The following is a 19199-nucleotide window of genomic DNA, read 5'->3' as shown; positions in this document are numbered from 1 at the left end:
CCATTTTCTTGGGAAAGTAAGCAAACCTTTATTTGTAAGACAGCTCCACAGCAAAGAATGCATGAATGAAGACTATGATAGCCTTCTTAGGCAGGTAGACCTTGGGGTCTACCAGGGGTGGGGAACCTGTGGCCTCGAGGCCACATGTGGCCCTCTAGGTCCTCAAGCGAAGCCCTTTGACTGAACTCATGGCCTCAAGGCCACAGGTTCCCCACCCCTGAGTCTCTAAGCCTTCCAGAGCCCTGCCATGCAGATGGGAGCCAGCATCCTCTTGGAGGACCTCCCAGTATGGCAGACAATCAGGCTGAACAAAGCTGTTCCCTGTTCCCCCAGAGACCTAAGAACTACTTATGAAAGGAAAAGCCACCTCATGATCATGACTTTGTTTTTCAGCTTTCTTCACTTCGTTTTGCCAGCAGAATGAAACTGATCACAACTGAGCCTTCTATCAATGAAAAATACGATGCAGAGGTATTTATTTACATTACTTTGGGGACAGCAAAGGTGAAAGGGAAATAATTTTTCCAGAGGCAGGCTGATATAGAGCTGTGGACAGGGAAATCAGGAGAACTAAACCTCAGGCCAATTCTGCCCCTCCCTAACCCTGAGAGATTAGAGCAGTCCCTTTATCTCTATTGATGTCCACTTCCTCATATGTAAAATCCAGAGGGCATTAGATCAGATGGCCCCTGAGATGCCTTCCAGACCTAAAGTTCTTACTCTGTAAAGGTCCTTGGGGACTGATGACTGGAGAAGACAATGGAGTGTAATGGAAATAAGATTGTCTGGGGACTCAGTGGAACTGAGTTCTAATCCTGAATCTGACACTGATTAAGGGCCCTGATCAAGTCATTTCACTTCCCTAAGACATTTCTACTTCTGTAAAACAAGGGAGTTGGGCTAGGAGATTTCCAAAACCTGTTCCCAGGCTAACATTCTATGCTCCAAGGCCCCTTTTCATTCTCACATTCCATAGAATGTCCAATGTTCCAAATTCCCTTTCAGCTCTGACATTGCATGCTCTGTGTTCTCTAAAATCCCTTCCAGTTTTAACATTTTAAGATTCAACAGGTATCATAAAAAAAAAGGAAAGTTTGGTCGCTTACCAGAATATAGAACATCCTGAGATGTATGGTGACCAGGTGCATAATATACTGATAAAATGTTCCCGATATGTGATATGCAAGAAATTTTAAGTTTCTGTCCTTCTCATAGATCAAAAATGTATACTGTATACATCAGAAAATAAAGTTCGCACATAGTAGAAGAGCCCTAGGCTAAAAAGTCTTTGTGATGATTCTGACCAAAAACATCAAAGTCAAATGCTCTGCAGCCACACTTTTTCTCTTCCTCTTTTAATGAAACAACAAATTAAACTTAGGCAACCCATTGTCATAAATATTGGAGATACAATGCGCTTAAGTCCACTGAAGAGGTTAGTCTAACTGGAGAGACAAGAAATATGCACAATGAATAAAAACTAATAATATGGGGCAGTGTCTATTCAAAGCTAAATGAGGGATGTAGAAATGAGGTGCTATTAGGAGCTCAGTATGAGAGGTCTCTGGGGGCTGGGGTAGTTAAGGAAGGCCTCCCAAAAGAGTTGCTTCAAGTGGGCAAAATTCAGATAATTGGAGAGAAAAGTCTCCACCTGGAGGAGAAAAAGTGGTAATTGTATTACCACAGGCATGGAAGCTGCAGGAAAAGGATAAGGAAATAGGTGACTACATTTCATTTCATTATTCTACCTTCATTTAAATAATTCTAGATTGTCAGTCACTCAGTCTCTCTTTATAATACTCTTTTAACAACAAAAAAAAAGCCCCAAATTTTGGACTGCCAACTTTAATGAGATCAAATCTGAAAAATAGGTTATACTGACTTACAAAGAAAAATATGAAATGATCTCCAAAATAAGATGCTGGATTTGAAATACAATCTTGACTCATTTCCTTAAATTGATGAAAGATACAGAGGAGTAACCATAGAATGCTATGTCAACTATATGATTTTTTTTTTTGCTGCTCCCAACACATTTTCCCTCAAGAAAATGCCTTCAATTTTTAAAAAATTAAAGATTAAAAAAAAAAAAAGATTTGCCAGTAAGAGGATACAATGATGCCCCTGTTTTACAGTAATGCCTGCCCTAATGAAAATTGCCAAAGAATTTTCACACCCAGAATATAGGATGGGAGGCTAATGGAGTGCTAGGAGGTTATGAAGGCCAGTCCCTTCCCTCATCATAGTGGAAAGAGCACAGGATTTGGAGTTACGAGATCTGGATTGAGTCCTGACTCTGATAATTACTCATTATGTAGCATTTCATCTCTCAGATTCAGTTCCCTCATCTATAAAATAGGGATAATAATATTGGCATTATTTACCTCACAGGGTAGTTGTGAAGGAAGCATTTTATAAATCATTGTCATAGAAATGTGAATCATTATTATTGCTTTCCCTGTAGCAAAAATAGAATAAAATGAGACTTTTAAAAATCAAAGTATTATAGAAGATTTGAACTGGAAGAGTCTTTGACAAGTCCTATATTATGTACCTGAGCACTTCCTATGTTAAAGGTACTCTGCTAGGTGCTATGGGGCATATGAAGACATAGTTTCTGCCTTCAGGGAGCTTATCGCCTAGTTGAGATAGACATAAAAGGTAACAATACCAGGCATTAAATAATGTATTGAATAAGTGATATAGTGAGTATTACAGTAATTTAGAGAAGGGAAGGAAAACTATGGACTGGAATGCACAGGAAAGGCTTCTGTGGGGAAATGGGATTTAAAGAAGACCTTAAAGACCAGAAACCAAAATCTTACAAATTTAAGATACAGTTACTAATGTTCATGACCTATTGGGCTTCCTATACATTCAACAAATCTTTCCTGAACACTTGCTGTATATGGGAGTTTGTGGTATATACTTTGAGGAATACAAAGATAAATAAGACATGTTCCCTGTCTTAATGTTGAATTAATTCCTTCCCCCACCCCCCACCCCCAAAAAACCCTCCTGCCTTCCAAACTTCCCTATTACTGTTGAGACCAACACCATCTTCCCAGTCCCTCATGCTCACAACCTAGGAACCGTCCTCAACTCCTATCTCTTGCCCCTTATATCCAATCTGTTGGCAAATCCTGTTGATTGTATCTTTGTGACATCTCTCACCCATGCCCCCTTTTCGCCTCTGTCTGACACTGCTACTACCCTGGTGCAGTCTCTCATCCCCTCATACATGAACTATTTCAATAGCCTGCTGGTTGGTGTCCCTGGCTCAAGTCTCTTCCTACCCCAGTCTATCCTCCACTCTTGTCAAAGGGATCTTCCTAAAGCACAGCTCTGACCATAGCATCCCTCCCCTACTCAATAGATTCCAATGGCTCCATATCACTTCCAGGATCAAATACAAAATCCTGTGTTTGACAGTCAAAGCCCTTCAATACCTGCCTTGCCCACCATCTTTCTAGTTTTCTTTCACCAATCCAATGCCACTGGCTTCTTTACTGATCCTTGAACAAGACGCTCTTGTTTGTTTGTTTTTTTCCTGACTCTTGAACATTTTCACTGGCTTTCCCCCATGCCTGGAATGCTCTCCCTCCTCTGCCTCCTGGCTTCCCTGGATTCTTTCAGTTGCCAGTCAAAATTCAACCTTCTACAAGAAGCCTTTCTGAATCCTCAGTTTTAGTGCTTTCCCTCTATTGATTACTTTTCATTTATCCTATATAGAGCTTGCTTGTAAATGGTTGTTTGCACATTGTCTCTCCCATTTGATTGAGAGCTCCCTGAGGGCAGGGGCTGAGTTTTGCTTTTCTTTGTATCCCTAACACTTACCACACTGCCTGACACATAGAAGGTGCATCATAAATGTTTACTGACTAACAGAAGGGGGAAAGTAAGGCCTATGCACAAATAACTATGTCACAAAGTAGTATGTCTTAAGTCCCCAAGATGAGTGCAAACAGACCACAAGCAGTCCAAACAAGGGCAAGATCACTTCTGTTGGTGAAGTCAAGGGAGACTCTATGAAGTAAGGACCTTTCGTCTGGACCATGAAGGGAGGGCTTTGGGCGGATGGACAGTTGAATTTTCCCATTGCCTCTGCCAGTTTCTAAAATTATGATATCTATGAACCAGGGGTGTGCCAGCTACTACTGGCAAGAAGCATTGTTAAATTTTCATCGTGAGCCTTAGAAATTGGCAAGCTACAAATCAGGGCAGGATTTATTGTGTTTTGTTTTTAATTTCTCTACTTAAGAAAGTGACCAAGTGAATGTTAATAGTGCAGATTACACTTAAAAGTGTGTCCTGTGTTTTCAGAAAGCTGGTTGCTAAATATTTACCACTGGATAGGGCAAATACAGATTTATTCAAGTAAGGGGTTTTTTTCTGGAAAGGTGAAAGTAATTAAAGGTCAGCTAGTAGAGGGTATCTATTGTATGTCCCATTTCTGTGAGAGGTAGAAAGAGGTAAGGATTACCATAGGGGAAACTGGGTCAGTAAGAGGTTCTTAGCAAGATAGGCAGAGCCCATACTATAGAAGGAAGTGCTAAGGGGGAACAGTTAGGTAGAGGTTTGAAGCTTTAGACCCAACTCTTGCAAATATTGGTTCCTGCAGTGTCAGAAGAGGTGCTTAATAAATGGTAATTGATTAATTGAGGGTAAAATCAAATCCATACTCCTTTGCAGCCAAAATGCTAAAGAGGAAGGACAATTCTGCCCCAGAAGCATGTTTTTAACAACTGTTTTGTAATTGCAAATCATTTAGTATCACTAGAAACATTTTTTTAATAAGGAGGAATTCTTGCATCTCAGGTATAAAACATATTTAGATAAATGTAAATGCCTTTTTAAAGAGGTGAAAGCATGTCCTGGTTGTTTATTTTTCCATACAACCATAACTTAATGGAATATTAACAGAAGCATTGACCATTTTGTGCAGAGACAACATTCCAAAGGCGGGTGGTTTTTGTTTTTTTTTTAATGTTAAATGAAGCATGATACAGATCTGACCTGGAATTGTGACCACGAATTTTAAAGCTTTAACATCTTCATTATCTGTCTTCTGTATCCATCTTATTATTCAGTAGAATTGTTTCCTAAGTTAAGCTGCTTCCTGCTGTTGGATCTCCCTTTTGGAATTATGTACTCCCTGAGACATTATCTTTGGTAGTCGGGGCACGTTTTTTTCCAATAACTTTGTTAATGTTCGATAAAAGGTTGGAAAAGATCAAATGTGCAGTAAGTAGGGTTTTATTAAATACAGAGTTAGGGGAACTTTTCTAACCTAATACTTGATCCACCTTCAAGGCACTGGTACTTTATAGCCTCTCTTTTTAGGAACAATTGTTACCAATTTAAAGCTGGAAAGTCACTGGAATGAAGGTTTAGAAAAGGATTACAACTACATGGTTTTTAGGGTTTTTTACACTAGTATTAGGGAGCAGCTAGGTGGCACAGTGGATAGCATGCTGGGCCTGAAGTCACGAAGATGCCTCTTCCTGAGTTCAAATCTGGCCTCAGATGTTTACTAGATATGTGACCCTGGGCAAGTCACTTCACCCTGTTTGCCTCAGTTCCTTATCTGTAAAATGAGCTGGAAAAAGAAATGAAAAAACACGGTACTGTCTTTACCAAGAAAACCCCAAATGGGGTCACAAAGAATTGGATGACTGAAACAACTGAACAACATACTAACATTAAAAATGTATAAATTGTTCATAGAATCTAGGTACTGATAACCAAACAAGAATTGATAAAATCTTGATTATCAAAGGAAAAAGAGAAGAAAGTGATCATTTAGATACATTTCCTTGATCATTTAGATAAGTTCAATCTTTAGATAGTTTAGATAAATTCAATTAATAAGTAATTCTCCAGCGTTTTCTGTGTTCAGAAGGCGTTTCTCATGGTCTTTTTTCTCTTATTTCCCTGCTAGAGGATGGTGAAGAACCTGGAGAAGGAATTGATTCTGCTAAAACAGGAACTAGCCATACATGACAGTCTGGTAAAGAACTCTTTACCCCTGCTCCCGCTGGATCTGCCTGCCTACCTGCCCGAGGCCTGCACAGTGGCCGATGGGGGACTCACTGCAGGACTGAGGGGCATCCTCCACTCATCAAGCCTTTTTCATTTCTGTCCTCTTTTCATGGTGTCTGGTGTGTCTTGTCTACCTATCGTTCCGAGCATCCACAGTGCCCTCCCTCTGAGTGAGGGGCTTCTGCCACAGAATCCCCTAGAGCGCTAAATAAACCCTACTTCCCTATTTATAGCATGGGAAAAGTGCTAGACATAGACTTAGAGAATCTGGTTTCATATTTTGACTCTGTAACTAAATTAAGGAGAGGACATTTAATGAGAAATTCACTAGACTTAGAGATCAAAGACTTAAGTTCAAATCTCAGTTTTGCCAATGACAAACCCTGTGTTCCTGGGCAAGTCATTTCACTTCCAAGCCTCAGTTTCCCCCTCTGTCAAATGGAGATAATACTTGCATGACATCATAGTATGCTGGGATGCATCCTTGATACCAGCTAGTATTCAAGGATCAGTTCTCTTGAACTTTTAAATGACAAGTTTATTTGGCTTGAGTTCCGTTGTTTCTAATGAAACATTTTTCACTTTTAAGGCCAACCGTGTGATGGTCACCTATGATCCCATGGATGAAGTCCAAATAGCTGAGATTAATTCTCAAGTTCGCAGGTATCTGGATGGATCTCTGGATGAAATTGACGTGAGTAGCATTTTCATAGAGCTGCTTGGAGGCCGGAGCATTTTGTTCACAAGCTGCTTAGCTAATAGATGGATTTGGGGCATTCTCTACACATTCCATGAGAAATTAGACCCCATTGCTGTGACTTCCATTGCCTTAACAGCTGCTCCAATGGAGGGGTTAATTGCAGTAAAAGTGGTGAGTTCCCCAGGCAGTATGGTTCCCCTCCTGAGTATGCCTCTTATCAGTGCCCAAAAGGCTTTTCCGAAATTCCTTGCTATCTATTTAAATTTCCTTGAATTTGGAGGTTGGCCCAGGTAAAGTACAGGTTCTTTTGAGCTATGGAACCTTTACAGAAAGGAGGTATGTAAAGGGGAAGAGGTGGGAGGAGTGACAACTCCTTTACCATGAGGCCTGGCATGGGAGATAATGGATTTTAGTTTTAAGACTATCTTCAAAAGCTGGGTCATACACATATTATAATATACAAACATTAAATTGCCAAAGATGAGTCAACCAAGGGCAAGGAAAAACTGAAATCAGGCCTCAAAAAAAAAAAATGATGTTAAGTTTAAACCCTATTTTTAGAGTAAAAAGGGCAATAAAAAAAATTGCATTAAATTAACATTCTCTTTTAAATAATGAAATTTTAAAAATTAATTCCATTGTTTTTTATTCATTATTTGTTAACTGAAGGGCATTTTAATTTTTTTTTCTGTTTTTAACTCATGAAAAGTGTTTTAATTATTATTTTTAAGACATTAATTAAGTTTTCCTGTATACCTAGGCAGCCCATATCTGCCAAACTGGAGAAAGGTTATATTCTTTTTGCAAATGATCAGGGGAGTCAATGGATTTGCTTTTTAGGGTAGCATTGAGCTTCATAGGATAAATGGTATCTAAAGCCTTGAAGCACTAGTCTCATTGGAGTTTCATGTGGACTCTAAGGGTCAGTTCTATTTTGACTTTGTATTAGCATACGTAGGGTTGCATTTTTCAGTCCTGAATTCAGATCCACTTTAAAAAAACATATCCATTTGTGTCAATTTGTAGTTAAAGGAAAAACAACAAACAAATCTGTGTTGAGGTATACGTCTATGCAATATATAACTCCAAATAATTTACAATCTAGCGAAAGGAACCAAATTTCTTTCATAAAGATGCAGCCTGTGCCCCCGACATAGCTCAGTAAGTGTAGTCTAAACTTTGTTCTGTTCTCTCTTCCTCAGATCATTAACCTCCGACAAGTCCAGGAAGTGTTTAATCAGTTCAGAGTGATTTTAAGGTAATAATGCCCTTCTCCCCAACTGTAGAACATTGATGTGGGAGGGAGGGTACCTGTCTCTTCTTCTGGGTTTTGTTACTAAGCTGTTAAATCAGATTGGGATTTAATCCTCTCTGTATCAGTTTTCCAAAAACAATGTTTAACCCTGAGACATATTTTGAGTAATGCTTTGAGCTCATTGAACAATTGCATTCATTAAAAGAACATGTATTAAGCTCCTATTAGACGGGAGACACTGTACTTGTTGCCATAGGCAATGCAAAGGTGAATAAGAGATTGTCCATGACATCAAAGGGCTTTACATCTATGGAAGGTACTATAATGGGCCATTTATTTCATATCATTTATTCATTCAAAAAATATTTATGGTGGGGTATAATTTTCCATACAATGGGATGTTTTCCTTTTGAGCCCTGAAAACTTTATTTAATCATTTTTGACTAAAAAATCTTTCTAAAATTTGTTACATATGCAAGGCCTCATTTTGGGGAAAAGGATGGGACGTTTGGAAATGGCTGTGATATAAGAACAAAAGGCATCAATAAAACTTATTTTAAAAAAATAAAATGCATAAAATGCTTCCCTACCTTCTAAACCGAGAACACTGAACATAATGACTTCTTAAAGAATTTTCAGATCAATACTGTGAACATCAGTTTTGTTGCTAGGTGCTGTAATGTAGTGATGTATTCATTTGCTAATGAGGTCTATAGAGTTGCTTGCCCCTATACTAAATGGCCCTGAACTGCTGGTGTTTTGGGTTCTCACTCGGCTTCAGTATCTGTCCCCTCCCTTAATTCCAGATTGTTACCTGTCATTCTATTCTGCTGTCAGTGGTACATGCCCATTAACTCTCCCACCATTATCACCTTTAGCAGTTACTGCTTCACATATCATAGACTCATATAGTTATAGAGCTAAAAGGGACCAGAGTTCATCTGTTACAATCTGCACAGAGTTGAGAAACCAGACAAACTTTTTTGGAATCTTAATATGTACAATCAGAGTGAAAAGGCTTACAGTGAGGAGCTACAGTCCTGTACTTGTGGTGGCTATTTAAGCAATGAGAAGACCTTCACTTATTTATAGTTTCATAGCTATTCCAAATGATTATCTTCTAATAAGTGATAGTATAATTTCACTTTAATATTTATAAAATCAAAGTCATTTCCACACCTATTTTGATAATCAAACATGTAAACTGTCTCTTCTGTGACCTGAACTAGAAACTATTTAATACATATACTGAGTGTGATCATTGTAGTTTTTAAAAAATTTATCATTTGATATTGTAGTTATAAATGATGAGACTCCAATGTGGAATCACTTAGGCAAAGTGGTCCTAATGACCATAAGCACGTCAGCAATAACAGACAGCTTGCACTTTTCCCACTGCCCTGACTTATTCTGAGCCTATGAATAACCTTGACCCCTGATTGGAGGAGGCTCCTGGTCACTGCAGCGCTGTGTATCGGATAACCTGGACAACCTCGCCACCCTTACCACCCTCCCCACCCTCACCACCACCCCCTTCACCTAGTTTCTGGTACCTGAATAGAAAACTACTCCACCTGAGTCTGGCACCAATCAGCAAACCTGGGGAATTTCCCCACTGCATCTGGGTCTGAAAAAGAATGCTCCCTTCCACATCTGATGCTGATTGTCTGCCCCAGCTCAACTCACCTTTAAGGTATGAGACTTCTTGTTTAGACCTCATTCTAAGCATGTACTTCCACTGAGGTCTTACCATTATACACATCTCCCTACTATGAGTGACCTTGGCTCTGTGTGGCCAAATATCTGTGTTTTGTCTGTGTGTGTGTGTGTTTCTTTCATTTTTGGCTGCTTGTTGCACTGCATAATAATAAAGCTCATGCTTGCCCTAGCTTTGTGAGTATCAGTTTTCTGTAAATCCTTGAACTCCACATTCTTGCTCTAAGCTGTGAGGTGAAATAGAGCAATGAGCTTAGAAGCACACATTTAAGCTCAGCCTTTGAGTTTGCCACTGACTCTCTGGTCAACTGATTCTCTGAGTTGTCGAAAGTCTCACTGATACTGGCTCTTGAATTTTGATAATAAGCCTCAACATGTCACTTCCCCATTCAAAAACCTTCAGTAGCTCCCAATTGCCTATAAGATAAAAAAAAATATAGATCCCATAGCCTGGCACTGAATACCTTCCACAATCAAACTCCCACCTTTCCAGATTTATTTCATTCTACTTCCCTTCCATGAACTGTATGTTCCAGCCAAACTGAACTAGTAGCCCTCTCCTAAATTCAGTACTCTTATCTTCCATTCTATATCCATTCATTCACATAACCATCTTCCTCTGCCTTTTGTAAATCTTTGTCTTCCTTCAAGGCTCAGTTCAAGGGGAACCTCTTTTGTCAAGCCTCCCTGGGTCTCTCCAGTGTTATTTTTCTTAGGCCAAATTCATTGGTGTGCATCTAGTAATTCCTCCCCTTCACATCCAGTACAGAACATAATCTTCTTAAGGATAGAGACAGTTTTGTTTTTGTCAAGAGGGCTTATCATAATGCCTGACACATAATAAGTTCTTATTAAATGTTCTTTGAATTGAATGATGTTCAATTGGATTACATAATGGAAATATAGCTTCAATATTACAAGGTATCTAATGTTAAGTGAGAGCAAAGAGTTCTTTCTTGTGGGTTTGTTTGTTTTTTTTACTTCAAAATTCTAACTTACTTAGATAAATGCTCAACATTTTCAACCTGACCTCCAGAGGAAAGTTGCTTTCACTCAGTAACTAATGTCATTCTCTCTCCAAAGCCAACAAGAAGAAGAAGTGGAGGCCAGTTTACGCAAAAAGTATACCCTGATAAACAAGAATGACTTTGCGACCATTACCACCGTCCACAAGGTAGGGGTTTGCAGGGCTTTTCTAGACTGGAACTCCTGCTTGGGATTCTCCATCACCAGACCTTTTCCAGAGAAGGTGGCTTCTTGCATTGGGGCAGAACTAGGGAGAAAATAGGTAAGAGTAAGATTCACTTTGGACTCCCAACAGGAGCCCACACCCTATTAGGAATTCATCTGAAAACAGGCCTCAGTGATTAACTTCTCCAGCAAGCCTACTTAGGGGCTAAGGATTGAAGAGATTATGTCTATGAACTCAATTAACCATCCAGCCTAATCTTTGGGAGGAGAGGAATCCAATCAATCATGGGACAGAATTCTAATCTTTGCTGGTCTTTGGGATTGTCCTTATTCAGGCCGGACTAGTTGATGTAGAAGGCAACACAGTAGGAGAAACAGATGGACAAGGTTTTGGGCTTGGTGTTGCACCATTCTCTGCTAAGCCTGGGAAGAAAGGCAAGTTCAAGAAGACATTCAGAGATATTACTGGGTGAGTTATCTCACAAGGCCACTACTTATTCTTGCCTGTCTATGTTGGACCTTTTCACTGTTGTTCGAGCTATTGATTGACTTGTTCTCATAAGGAAAAATGATTATAATTAGCCTAGTTTCCCCCCCTTAACCAAGGTTCCTTGTGGCTCTCAGAAAGAGCTAATTCACCTTCAACAGAATCTTGGAATATGCTCTGAGAGGCCATCTAGTTCAGTCAGTCCCCTGTCTGATGGATGAATCTCTTCTATAAAATCTCTATGAGGTCATCATCCAGTCTCTGCTTGAAAAAAATAAAATGCTAAGAACAAATAACTTACTATTTCATGGGGCAACTAATTTCATTACTGGATAGCTCTCGCTGTTAGAAAACTCTTTCTTATAATGAGCTGAAATCTGCCTCCCTGCAATTTCCATCCATTGGTCCCAAAGGAGCAATGTATACTAAGGAAGTAATTCATTAGCTATATTAAAGGCCATATCCTTACCCTCAGAAAACTTCCATTCCAAAAGATATGGAAAAAGAAACATGGATATACCAATGTGGGGAGGAAAGTACTTTGTCAGATAGAAAACAGAACCCAGTAATCAGGCCAATTCAAGGGTTGGGGTAGAGGGACTTGTCTTGCATGGGCATTGTGGCCTCCAGCTCAATTCATCTAGGATTCTCTGATCCTTCAGATTGCTTCCCTATCTTTGTCTCACAGTTGAAAATCATGAGATCAGAATTTTGTGAATATGATTCTGTGTTCTATTGCCTTTAGTTCAACTGACACATTGTCATAATTCTCACCTGGGAGACAAGATAAGGGAGAAAGCTGGAGGATCCGAGGCTCCTAGATGAATTGAGCTGGAGGCCACAATGACCATGCAAGACAAGTCCCTCCACGCCTAACTCTTAAATCAACATGGGTACTTTTCTTTGCATCTGACAAAATGTATTTCACACATCGGCATTTCCATATTATTTTTTGCTAAATGCATATTAATAGAAGAGAAACATGGAAGGAAAAATTAGACAACAAAAGCTTCCTTGTATTAAGAAAGTATATATGTGACAGGGCTAATCATTCCTAATTAGAGCAGTGGAGAGGCTTGTTCCATTATCCAAAGGCAGGGCCCAACATCTCACCTGTTGTGCTTTGACCCAGGTATGAATAGAAAGGCCACTTGTCATGGGGATCTAGGGATTTGGAGAGGGGACAATTCTGTGCCCCCCCCAAAAAAAATCAACCCAATAACTACAAGGCTCTAAAAACTTAAGATTTCTTCAGAACTATCAATGGCTCCTTTGAAAATGTTTGAGGAAAACATACCAGGAATAACAGATTAGCAATCTTCCTTTTACTATAGGAAGACGTGGCAAAGGCTAATAATATTTGCCCTGCCATAGTATCTGTAATAACAGCAGGGTTCTGTCAGGGCCAGGACGTCCAAGATTCTTACCCTATATCCTTTTTTCAGAACTTCTACCAAGAAGGAAGGCCTCCTCAGCCCTGTGAGTGCAAAGGACATAGACAGTCTTTCCACATCAAGGTCTCAGCTGTTATCATCTTCCAAAGAAGCAGATGTCAAGGATGCGCCCTCCCATGATCGGGAAGCTTCCAGCAGTGAACCTGTTGTGTCAGATTCCCCAAAGGAAGATTCCCGTACCACTAGGTGAACTCCTTTAAAGTATATCTCCTTTCAGAAGCAAGGGATCTGGGCCAAAACTAACAAGCATTTATTAAGCACCTACCATGTGCCAAGCACCATGCTAAGCACAGGTGACACAAAAAAAAGACAAAAAAATACTCCCTGATCTCAAAGAACACACAGTCTAATAGGGGAGACCACATGTGCATACTGGATCTGTAGTGTAAATAGTAGGTGACATCAGAATGCAGAAATGAGGGCAAGCAGTGAGAGTGGTGAGGGAGAACTGAGAAAAGCCTCCTGAAGAAAAGTAGACTTTAAAACTAAATCTTAACAGAAGCCAGAGAAACTAAGAGGTGGAGGGACACAAGGGGAGTAGAACATTCCAGACACAGGGAACAATCACGTTCTTGGATGGGGTCTCATGAGTGAGGAAGAGCAAGTAAGCCATTATAGCTGGATGATAGAGTGTGTAGAGGGGAGGAAAAGGTAAGCAGCCTGGAATGGTAGGAAGGGAGCAGATGTAAAGGGCTTTAAATGCCAAACAGAGGATTTTACATTTGATCCTACAGGTAATAAGGAGACCCTGGAGTTTATTAAGGTAGAGTACATGGTCAGACCTACCCTTTAGGACATCGGCGGAAGTGGAAGATGGATAGAGTGGAGGAGAGGCTTGAGGGGCAGGCAGATGAAAGCTATTGTGATAGCTGGGGGGAGAAGTGAAGTGATGAGGACCTTTACTGGGAATAAAGAGAAGGGGATGTATACAAGAGATGTTGTGAAGGCAGAAATGACAAGATTTTGCAATATGCTAGATATATCGGATGAGTGGAAGAGGAGTGGAGAAGGACACCAAAGTGGGCTTGTTTATCATTGACGGTAACAGGGAAGCTGGAAAGAAGAGAAAGAGAAATTCTGACTTAGACATGTTGAGTTTGAGATACCCATGAGACATGCAGTTTGAGATGTCCAAGAGGCAGCTTGCAATCCAAGATTGGAGAGCAGGAGAGAGACTGGGGCTAGATAAAGAAAGAATATAGCTCAGAGGATCACCTGCATAGACATGACAATTGGATCCATAGGAGCTGTTGAGATCACCAAGTGAGATAGTACAGAGGAAAGAGAGAAGAGCCTTGGGGGACACCTATAGTTAGTAAGCATAACCTAGATGAAGATACAGCAAAGTAGACCAAGAAGGAATGGTCAGATAGATAGAAGAACCAGGAGAGAAAAGTGTCACAAAAACCTAGAAATGCCCACAAGGAGAGAGGTCAGCATTGTCAAAGAGGTCAAAAAGAATGAGGATTTTCAAAATGCCATTAAATTTGGCAATTTAGAGATCATTGATCATTTTGGAGGGGCCAGTTTTAGTTGAATGAGGTTGGAAGCCAAATTGCAGAGAAGCGAGTTAGAAGAGAAATGGAGAACCCAGTATAGACAGTTCTCTCAAGGAATTTAGCCGAGAAGGGGAGGAGGGATGTAGGATTCCAGTAATGGTGATCAGAGCAAGTGAGGACTTTTTAAAGGTGGGGGAGACATGGGCCTATTTGTTGTAGCAAAAGTATGAGGACAAGTGATTGAAGATTGGAGAGAGAATGGGGGATGATAGTAGAGGCAACCTACTAGAGAAGATGGAAGGGGATGGGGTCCAGATTGCCTGTAGGGGAGTTTACCTTAGTACGGCAAAAGGCCACCTCTTCATCCTAGACAAGAGCGAATGAGGACATATTGAGGGAAGATCCCCAAGTGAGATGAAAAGAGGAGGAGGGAAAAAGAGGAAGCTCTAAGTGAATAGGTTCCGCATACCTTGGTAAAATATGAGATGAGGCCCTCATCTCAGAGAGGGGAAGAAGGGCTTCTGTGGGAGGCATGAAGAGGATTGAGAAGGTTTGGAATAGCCACTGTCTTGAGTACAAAAGCTAATAAATCAGGGAGATGGTAAAGAATTACCTTGCTTCCCTGGGATTACCTAATATAAATTTGTAATAGACCCAGTCAGCTTGGTTTTGTGACTTTTCTACAGCTCCATTCAGTAGTATGTAAATAGAAGCAAAGGCAATGGATGGTGGAAGTAATCCAAAGCTCGGGTTTAGCTAGATGGGACTGACAACAAGACACGAGAGCAAGGAATTTGAGTGTTGAGGATGGTGTTGAGTTCAACTGGTTCACCAAAGAGTCAAGATAGGAGAGATAGAAGAAAGCATTGAGAAGTAGAGGGATTGGAGGTCACAGTAAGGACCAAGAACAGGGTTAGGGGGGTTATAAGGCCCAGGGAAGATGAGATGATAAAAGATTATAATTGGATAAAGGAATGTCAGATTTCCTGAACAAAGAAGTAGAACACTTTATCCTCTTGTTCTTAGCAAGGAGCAGTGGGGCCATGACCACAGATAATCCAAGGGTTGAAAATGAGTCTCCTATACCAAGATCATCTTTTAATTTTTCCCTTTCTTGTTGGTTTCCCAGACCCGGCACCCCACCTCCTAAACCATCAGCTTTTGAGGAATTTAAAAATGAACGTGGCAGTGAGATCAATCGGATCTTCAAGCAGAACAAAACCATACTGAATGACCGGAGAAAGAAAGCCAGTGAGACTGCTCAGCGGATCAATTCTATCAAGAAAGAAATTGACACTACCAAGGAGGCATTGGATGTACAGAAAACTTTCCGGGAAGAGCAAGGTAATAAAGGGAAGTGTTCCCTAGGGTTCAAGAAAAGGACCTGGGCAAGTGGAAGTCAAATATGAATAGTGAGGGCCTTCACATTCCCTTGAAGGAGGCTGTTTTGACAGACCTGGTCGGGTCTGTGGTTTCAGCTCAACAGGCAGAGTGGGTTGGGGGAAGTGCTCTTAGCTCTTAGTTCCAAACAGCAGGCCAGAAAAATTTAGGCTTACCATAGGAAAAAAATGTCAGGCCCCATGCTGGTGGATTCTTTCCCTTGTTGCTATTTCTACCCAGGTTCTTGGCTAGTTCTTGGGTGCTGGGTAACCTACAGTCCCTTGTCCTATATTTCTCATTTCATGATGTCTATGGCTGACACCACAGTGGCACTGTCAAGCCCCAGTACTGATGCCATTTCACAAGTGAACTCCTGGGTCCGATTTATCCTGATAAGAACCTGTGAAGTCACTTGATCAGGGCTTTCTGTTGGTGGGAAATTAGCTCCTGCCTAGAACCACCATTTGCTCCCCATTGCTCCCCACCTCTTCTCTAGTGAGTGGTAAGAGGACTGACTGACTGATGATCCCCTTTCATCTCTGGTCACAGGAGCAGGGTTTAGTGGATGTGACCAGGGGTCCCCACCCATGACTCACTGCTTACGTCTTCTCCTTATCTTGGGGCAGTCGATTCGCACCAAGTTTCTCAGACACCTTTTCCTATCTCAGTGCTTCTTCAGTGGTGCAGCTTGGAAGCCCAGGCTGCAGGACCAAGCTGGGGACCATTTGATACATGTTTGGTGGGGATTCCTCTTCATCCCAATTACTCTAGTGTGGACTCCCTCTAAGAAGGAGGAGAAAAAAAAACTGAGCTCAAGGCTAGATGAAAGGTTGCTGTCTTCCCTATATCTGAAATCCAGTGATTGGAAATAAGAAACTCTTAAAACAGTTAGTGGGCACTAGTTGAGTGCAAGCATTGCCCTAAACACTTAGTCCTAACAGGCAGCTACGGCACAATGACAAGGATGCAGGATTTGGAGTCACAGTCCAGAGTTCAGATCTATGCTCTGCTACTTAACTACTTCACCTGGGTCGTTACTTTCTCCTCCATGGGCTCCATTTTCCCACTTTGTAAAATTAGGGGATTGCCCCAGATCAGGGGTGGGGAACCTGCTGTCTTGTGCCACAGGTTCCCCATCCCCGCCCTAGATGATGTCTATGCTCCTTTTCAGCTCTAAATCCTATGATTCTATGCTGTGCTTAAGATCATTGGAAGAGTCTTTCTGGGTAGCAGCTTAGGTCAAGAGCTCTGCCATTTAGAGGGCATGAACCCAACTGCTCTCTGTGCATTTCCCTCATCCTCCAATCTTCCACCTCCAGGGGAATATGAGAATAAAGGGCTGATGATTATGGATGAAGAAGAGTTCTTACTAATTCTGAAGCTGAAGGAACTGAAGAAGCAGTACCGGGGGGAATACCAAGACCTGCGGGACCTCAAGGCCGAAATTCAGTACTGCCAGCATTTGGTGGACCAATGTCGTCAACGATTGCTCACAGGTAAGCAGCCTCTCTATCAGCAGACTGTGCTCAAGGGCACCAACTAAAAAAAAAAAATAATTTAACCTGATTAAAGGGCCAAGTCCTTAGGATGGGGAGGAAGAGGTGCTAATGTTCAGGTCAGCTGACAAGGTCTTAAAGTCAATATACAATAGTGCTTTTATTCCTTTAGGATGTGGGAAAGAAGTTTCACTCCAACTGGATAGAGCCATAGAGCAACTAGCTATTGATGGGCAAAAGGATCAGCCATGCCCCTAAAAGCCAGACAGTTCTTTTTCAGGAGAACATCAAGACAGCAGCTTGCTCTTAGGAATATTTCTAGCGGAAAAGCCTCATCGAGGGACCTAGAATCTATCCCAAATTCCAAATTGTGGGTAATTTTTATCCTTGAAAGGTCACACTTACACACCATGGTATATGGTACTTCTCTCACTCTGAAAATGGTTCTCCTAGCCAAGATTTAGGAGATCATAGAAGGCTAAGCCTTCTATACCAGTTTTCTGGTCTTGTCTCTAAGGTATCAGACCTGATTTGCTGTGGATGTTTACGCAAGTGTTAATACTTGATTACTCCTTTAGGAGGTGTGAAAACATTATCCAAGTAGGAAGGTATGAAGAAGTTCTTCATTCCAACCTGATAGATGAGCTACTCTCAGCAGCTAAAGAATAGAGAGTCCTGACAGCCTTTAAAAAACGAAATACTCTCAAAGGAGTGGGTCTGGACATCCAGCTCTTAGGAGCGCTAACAGAATTAAGCAAGGTGGAGAAGGGAGGTTCTTTTGCTCCCCCTACCCCTACCCATGGTGTAGAGTCCCATCTATGAGCCCACCGAGTCAGTGAGAGAAGTTGAAGTCACCCTGACAGTAGGTCAGGAATTGAATGCGTGGTACAATGGAAAGAGCCTTGTAATCAGACCTTTCATTGAACCTGGCTTCAGTTGCATTCGTCCTCCTAATCCTCAGTTTTCTCATTTGTAAAACAGGGACAATACCATTGAGGAAGGTATTCTGTAAACCTTGAAGTACTGTAGACATCCTGCTGGGCCTCCAAAGAAAGAATGTATTTAAAGCACCTCACAAATTTTAAAGCCCTATATAAATGTTAGTTATGCTTGGTCTCGTGATTATCATTATGGGGAGAAGTCAGTGCTGTTCGGACCCACAAGACTTCCTCTTCTCACGGTGCCATCTTCCTCCTTTCAGAATTTGATATCTGGTACAACGAATCCTTCCTCATCCACGAGGATGTACAAGCGCCTCTGAAGGCTAAGGGTAGCATCAGACTAGGCTTGCTACCCCTGAGCAAACTCACATCACTGGTAAGGTAAATGGGGGTCAGCTTGTGAAGGTGGCATGGAGTGGGACCCCAGGCAGCCTCAAGGGTAGAACCCAGCCTTAGCTCCCAGTCTCTCCTGGCAGAACTGAGCTCATTTAGTCAGGGCAATGCTAGCCAAAGAGAAGGAGCCAATGGCTTTCTTCAACATCTATGCCCTGACTATTGAGGGAAAGACTGGTAGAAAAGAGCATCTGGTTGAAATTTCACTCTCCTTCTTGCCCAAAGTAGTTTAAAGACTAGCTAGAAAATGGGTAGTCCCACTCCAGTTGTTTAGAAGGCACTAGTAGCAATTGCCTGTAGAGTCTTCATTGAGGTACTTCTAAGTCATTCCAAACCATCCAGATGCTGGAGATGGTGTTACCACCATCCCTGCAACAACCACCACCTCTGCTGCCCTATGGAGAGGAAAAGCCAGTTTACCCCCCACCCTCATTGCCACCCTGTGCAGAATGGGCCACCTCCAGAAAGACTACAAGCTTCCTGCTAGACCATGGAGTGGCAATTAAGGCCCCCTTACCTACTCCCATGCCGCACACCACAGGGGCAGTCCTTCAGCTCACTGGAACTTTTCACCTCATCTCTCCCAATTTATCAAGTTCATTTATTCCCTTCTAGTGACATAACTCCTGAGCCAGCGTAGATTCC

At 41.4% G+C, this 19199-nt stretch overlaps 1 protein-coding gene and 1 long non-coding RNA gene across 5 annotated transcripts in view; one reads left to right on the top strand and one right to left on the bottom strand.

The window, feature by feature from the left end:
* KIF9 (kinesin family member 9) overlaps positions 1-19199 on the top strand; it is a 77926-nt gene that overhangs the window by 54592 nt on the left and 4135 nt on the right. For 3 of the 4 annotated variants that reach the window (XM_027842196.1, XM_027842195.1, XM_027842198.1), the window contains 10 exons: positions 394-471; positions 5942-6010; positions 6632-6736; positions 7945-8000; positions 10797-10887; positions 11240-11373; positions 12837-13031; positions 15474-15688; positions 17044-17220; positions 18422-18537. In XM_027842196.1, the coding sequence (XP_027697997.1) occupies positions 394-471; positions 5942-6010; positions 6632-6736; positions 7945-8000; positions 10797-10887; positions 11240-11373; positions 12837-13031; positions 15474-15688; positions 17044-17220; positions 18422-18537 (1236 nt within the window). Of the gene's footprint in view, positions 1-393; positions 472-5941; positions 6011-6631; positions 6737-7944; positions 8001-10796; positions 10888-11239; positions 11374-12836; positions 13032-15473; positions 15689-17043; positions 17221-18421; positions 18543-19199 lie in introns of all 4 variants that reach the window. The other variant, XM_027842197.1, reaches the window with a different exon arrangement.
* LOC114028019 lies at positions 10900-17184 on the bottom strand. The gene is made up of 3 exons (XR_003567321.1): positions 17095-17184; positions 16321-16507; positions 10900-10986 (listed from the first exon to the last, which is right to left on the bottom strand). It is a non-coding gene; the product is annotated as an uncharacterized LOC114028019 (long non-coding RNA).

This window comes from Vombatus ursinus, unplaced genomic scaffold, assembly GCF_900497805.2.
Source record: "Vombatus ursinus unplaced genomic scaffold, bare-nosed wombat genome assembly UNPS02014867.1, whole genome shotgun sequence".
NCBI lineage: Eukaryota > Metazoa > Chordata > Mammalia > Diprotodontia > Vombatidae > Vombatus > Vombatus ursinus.
The sequence above is the reverse complement of the archived record's forward strand: the minus strand, read 5'-3'. Positions and strand labels throughout refer to the sequence as shown.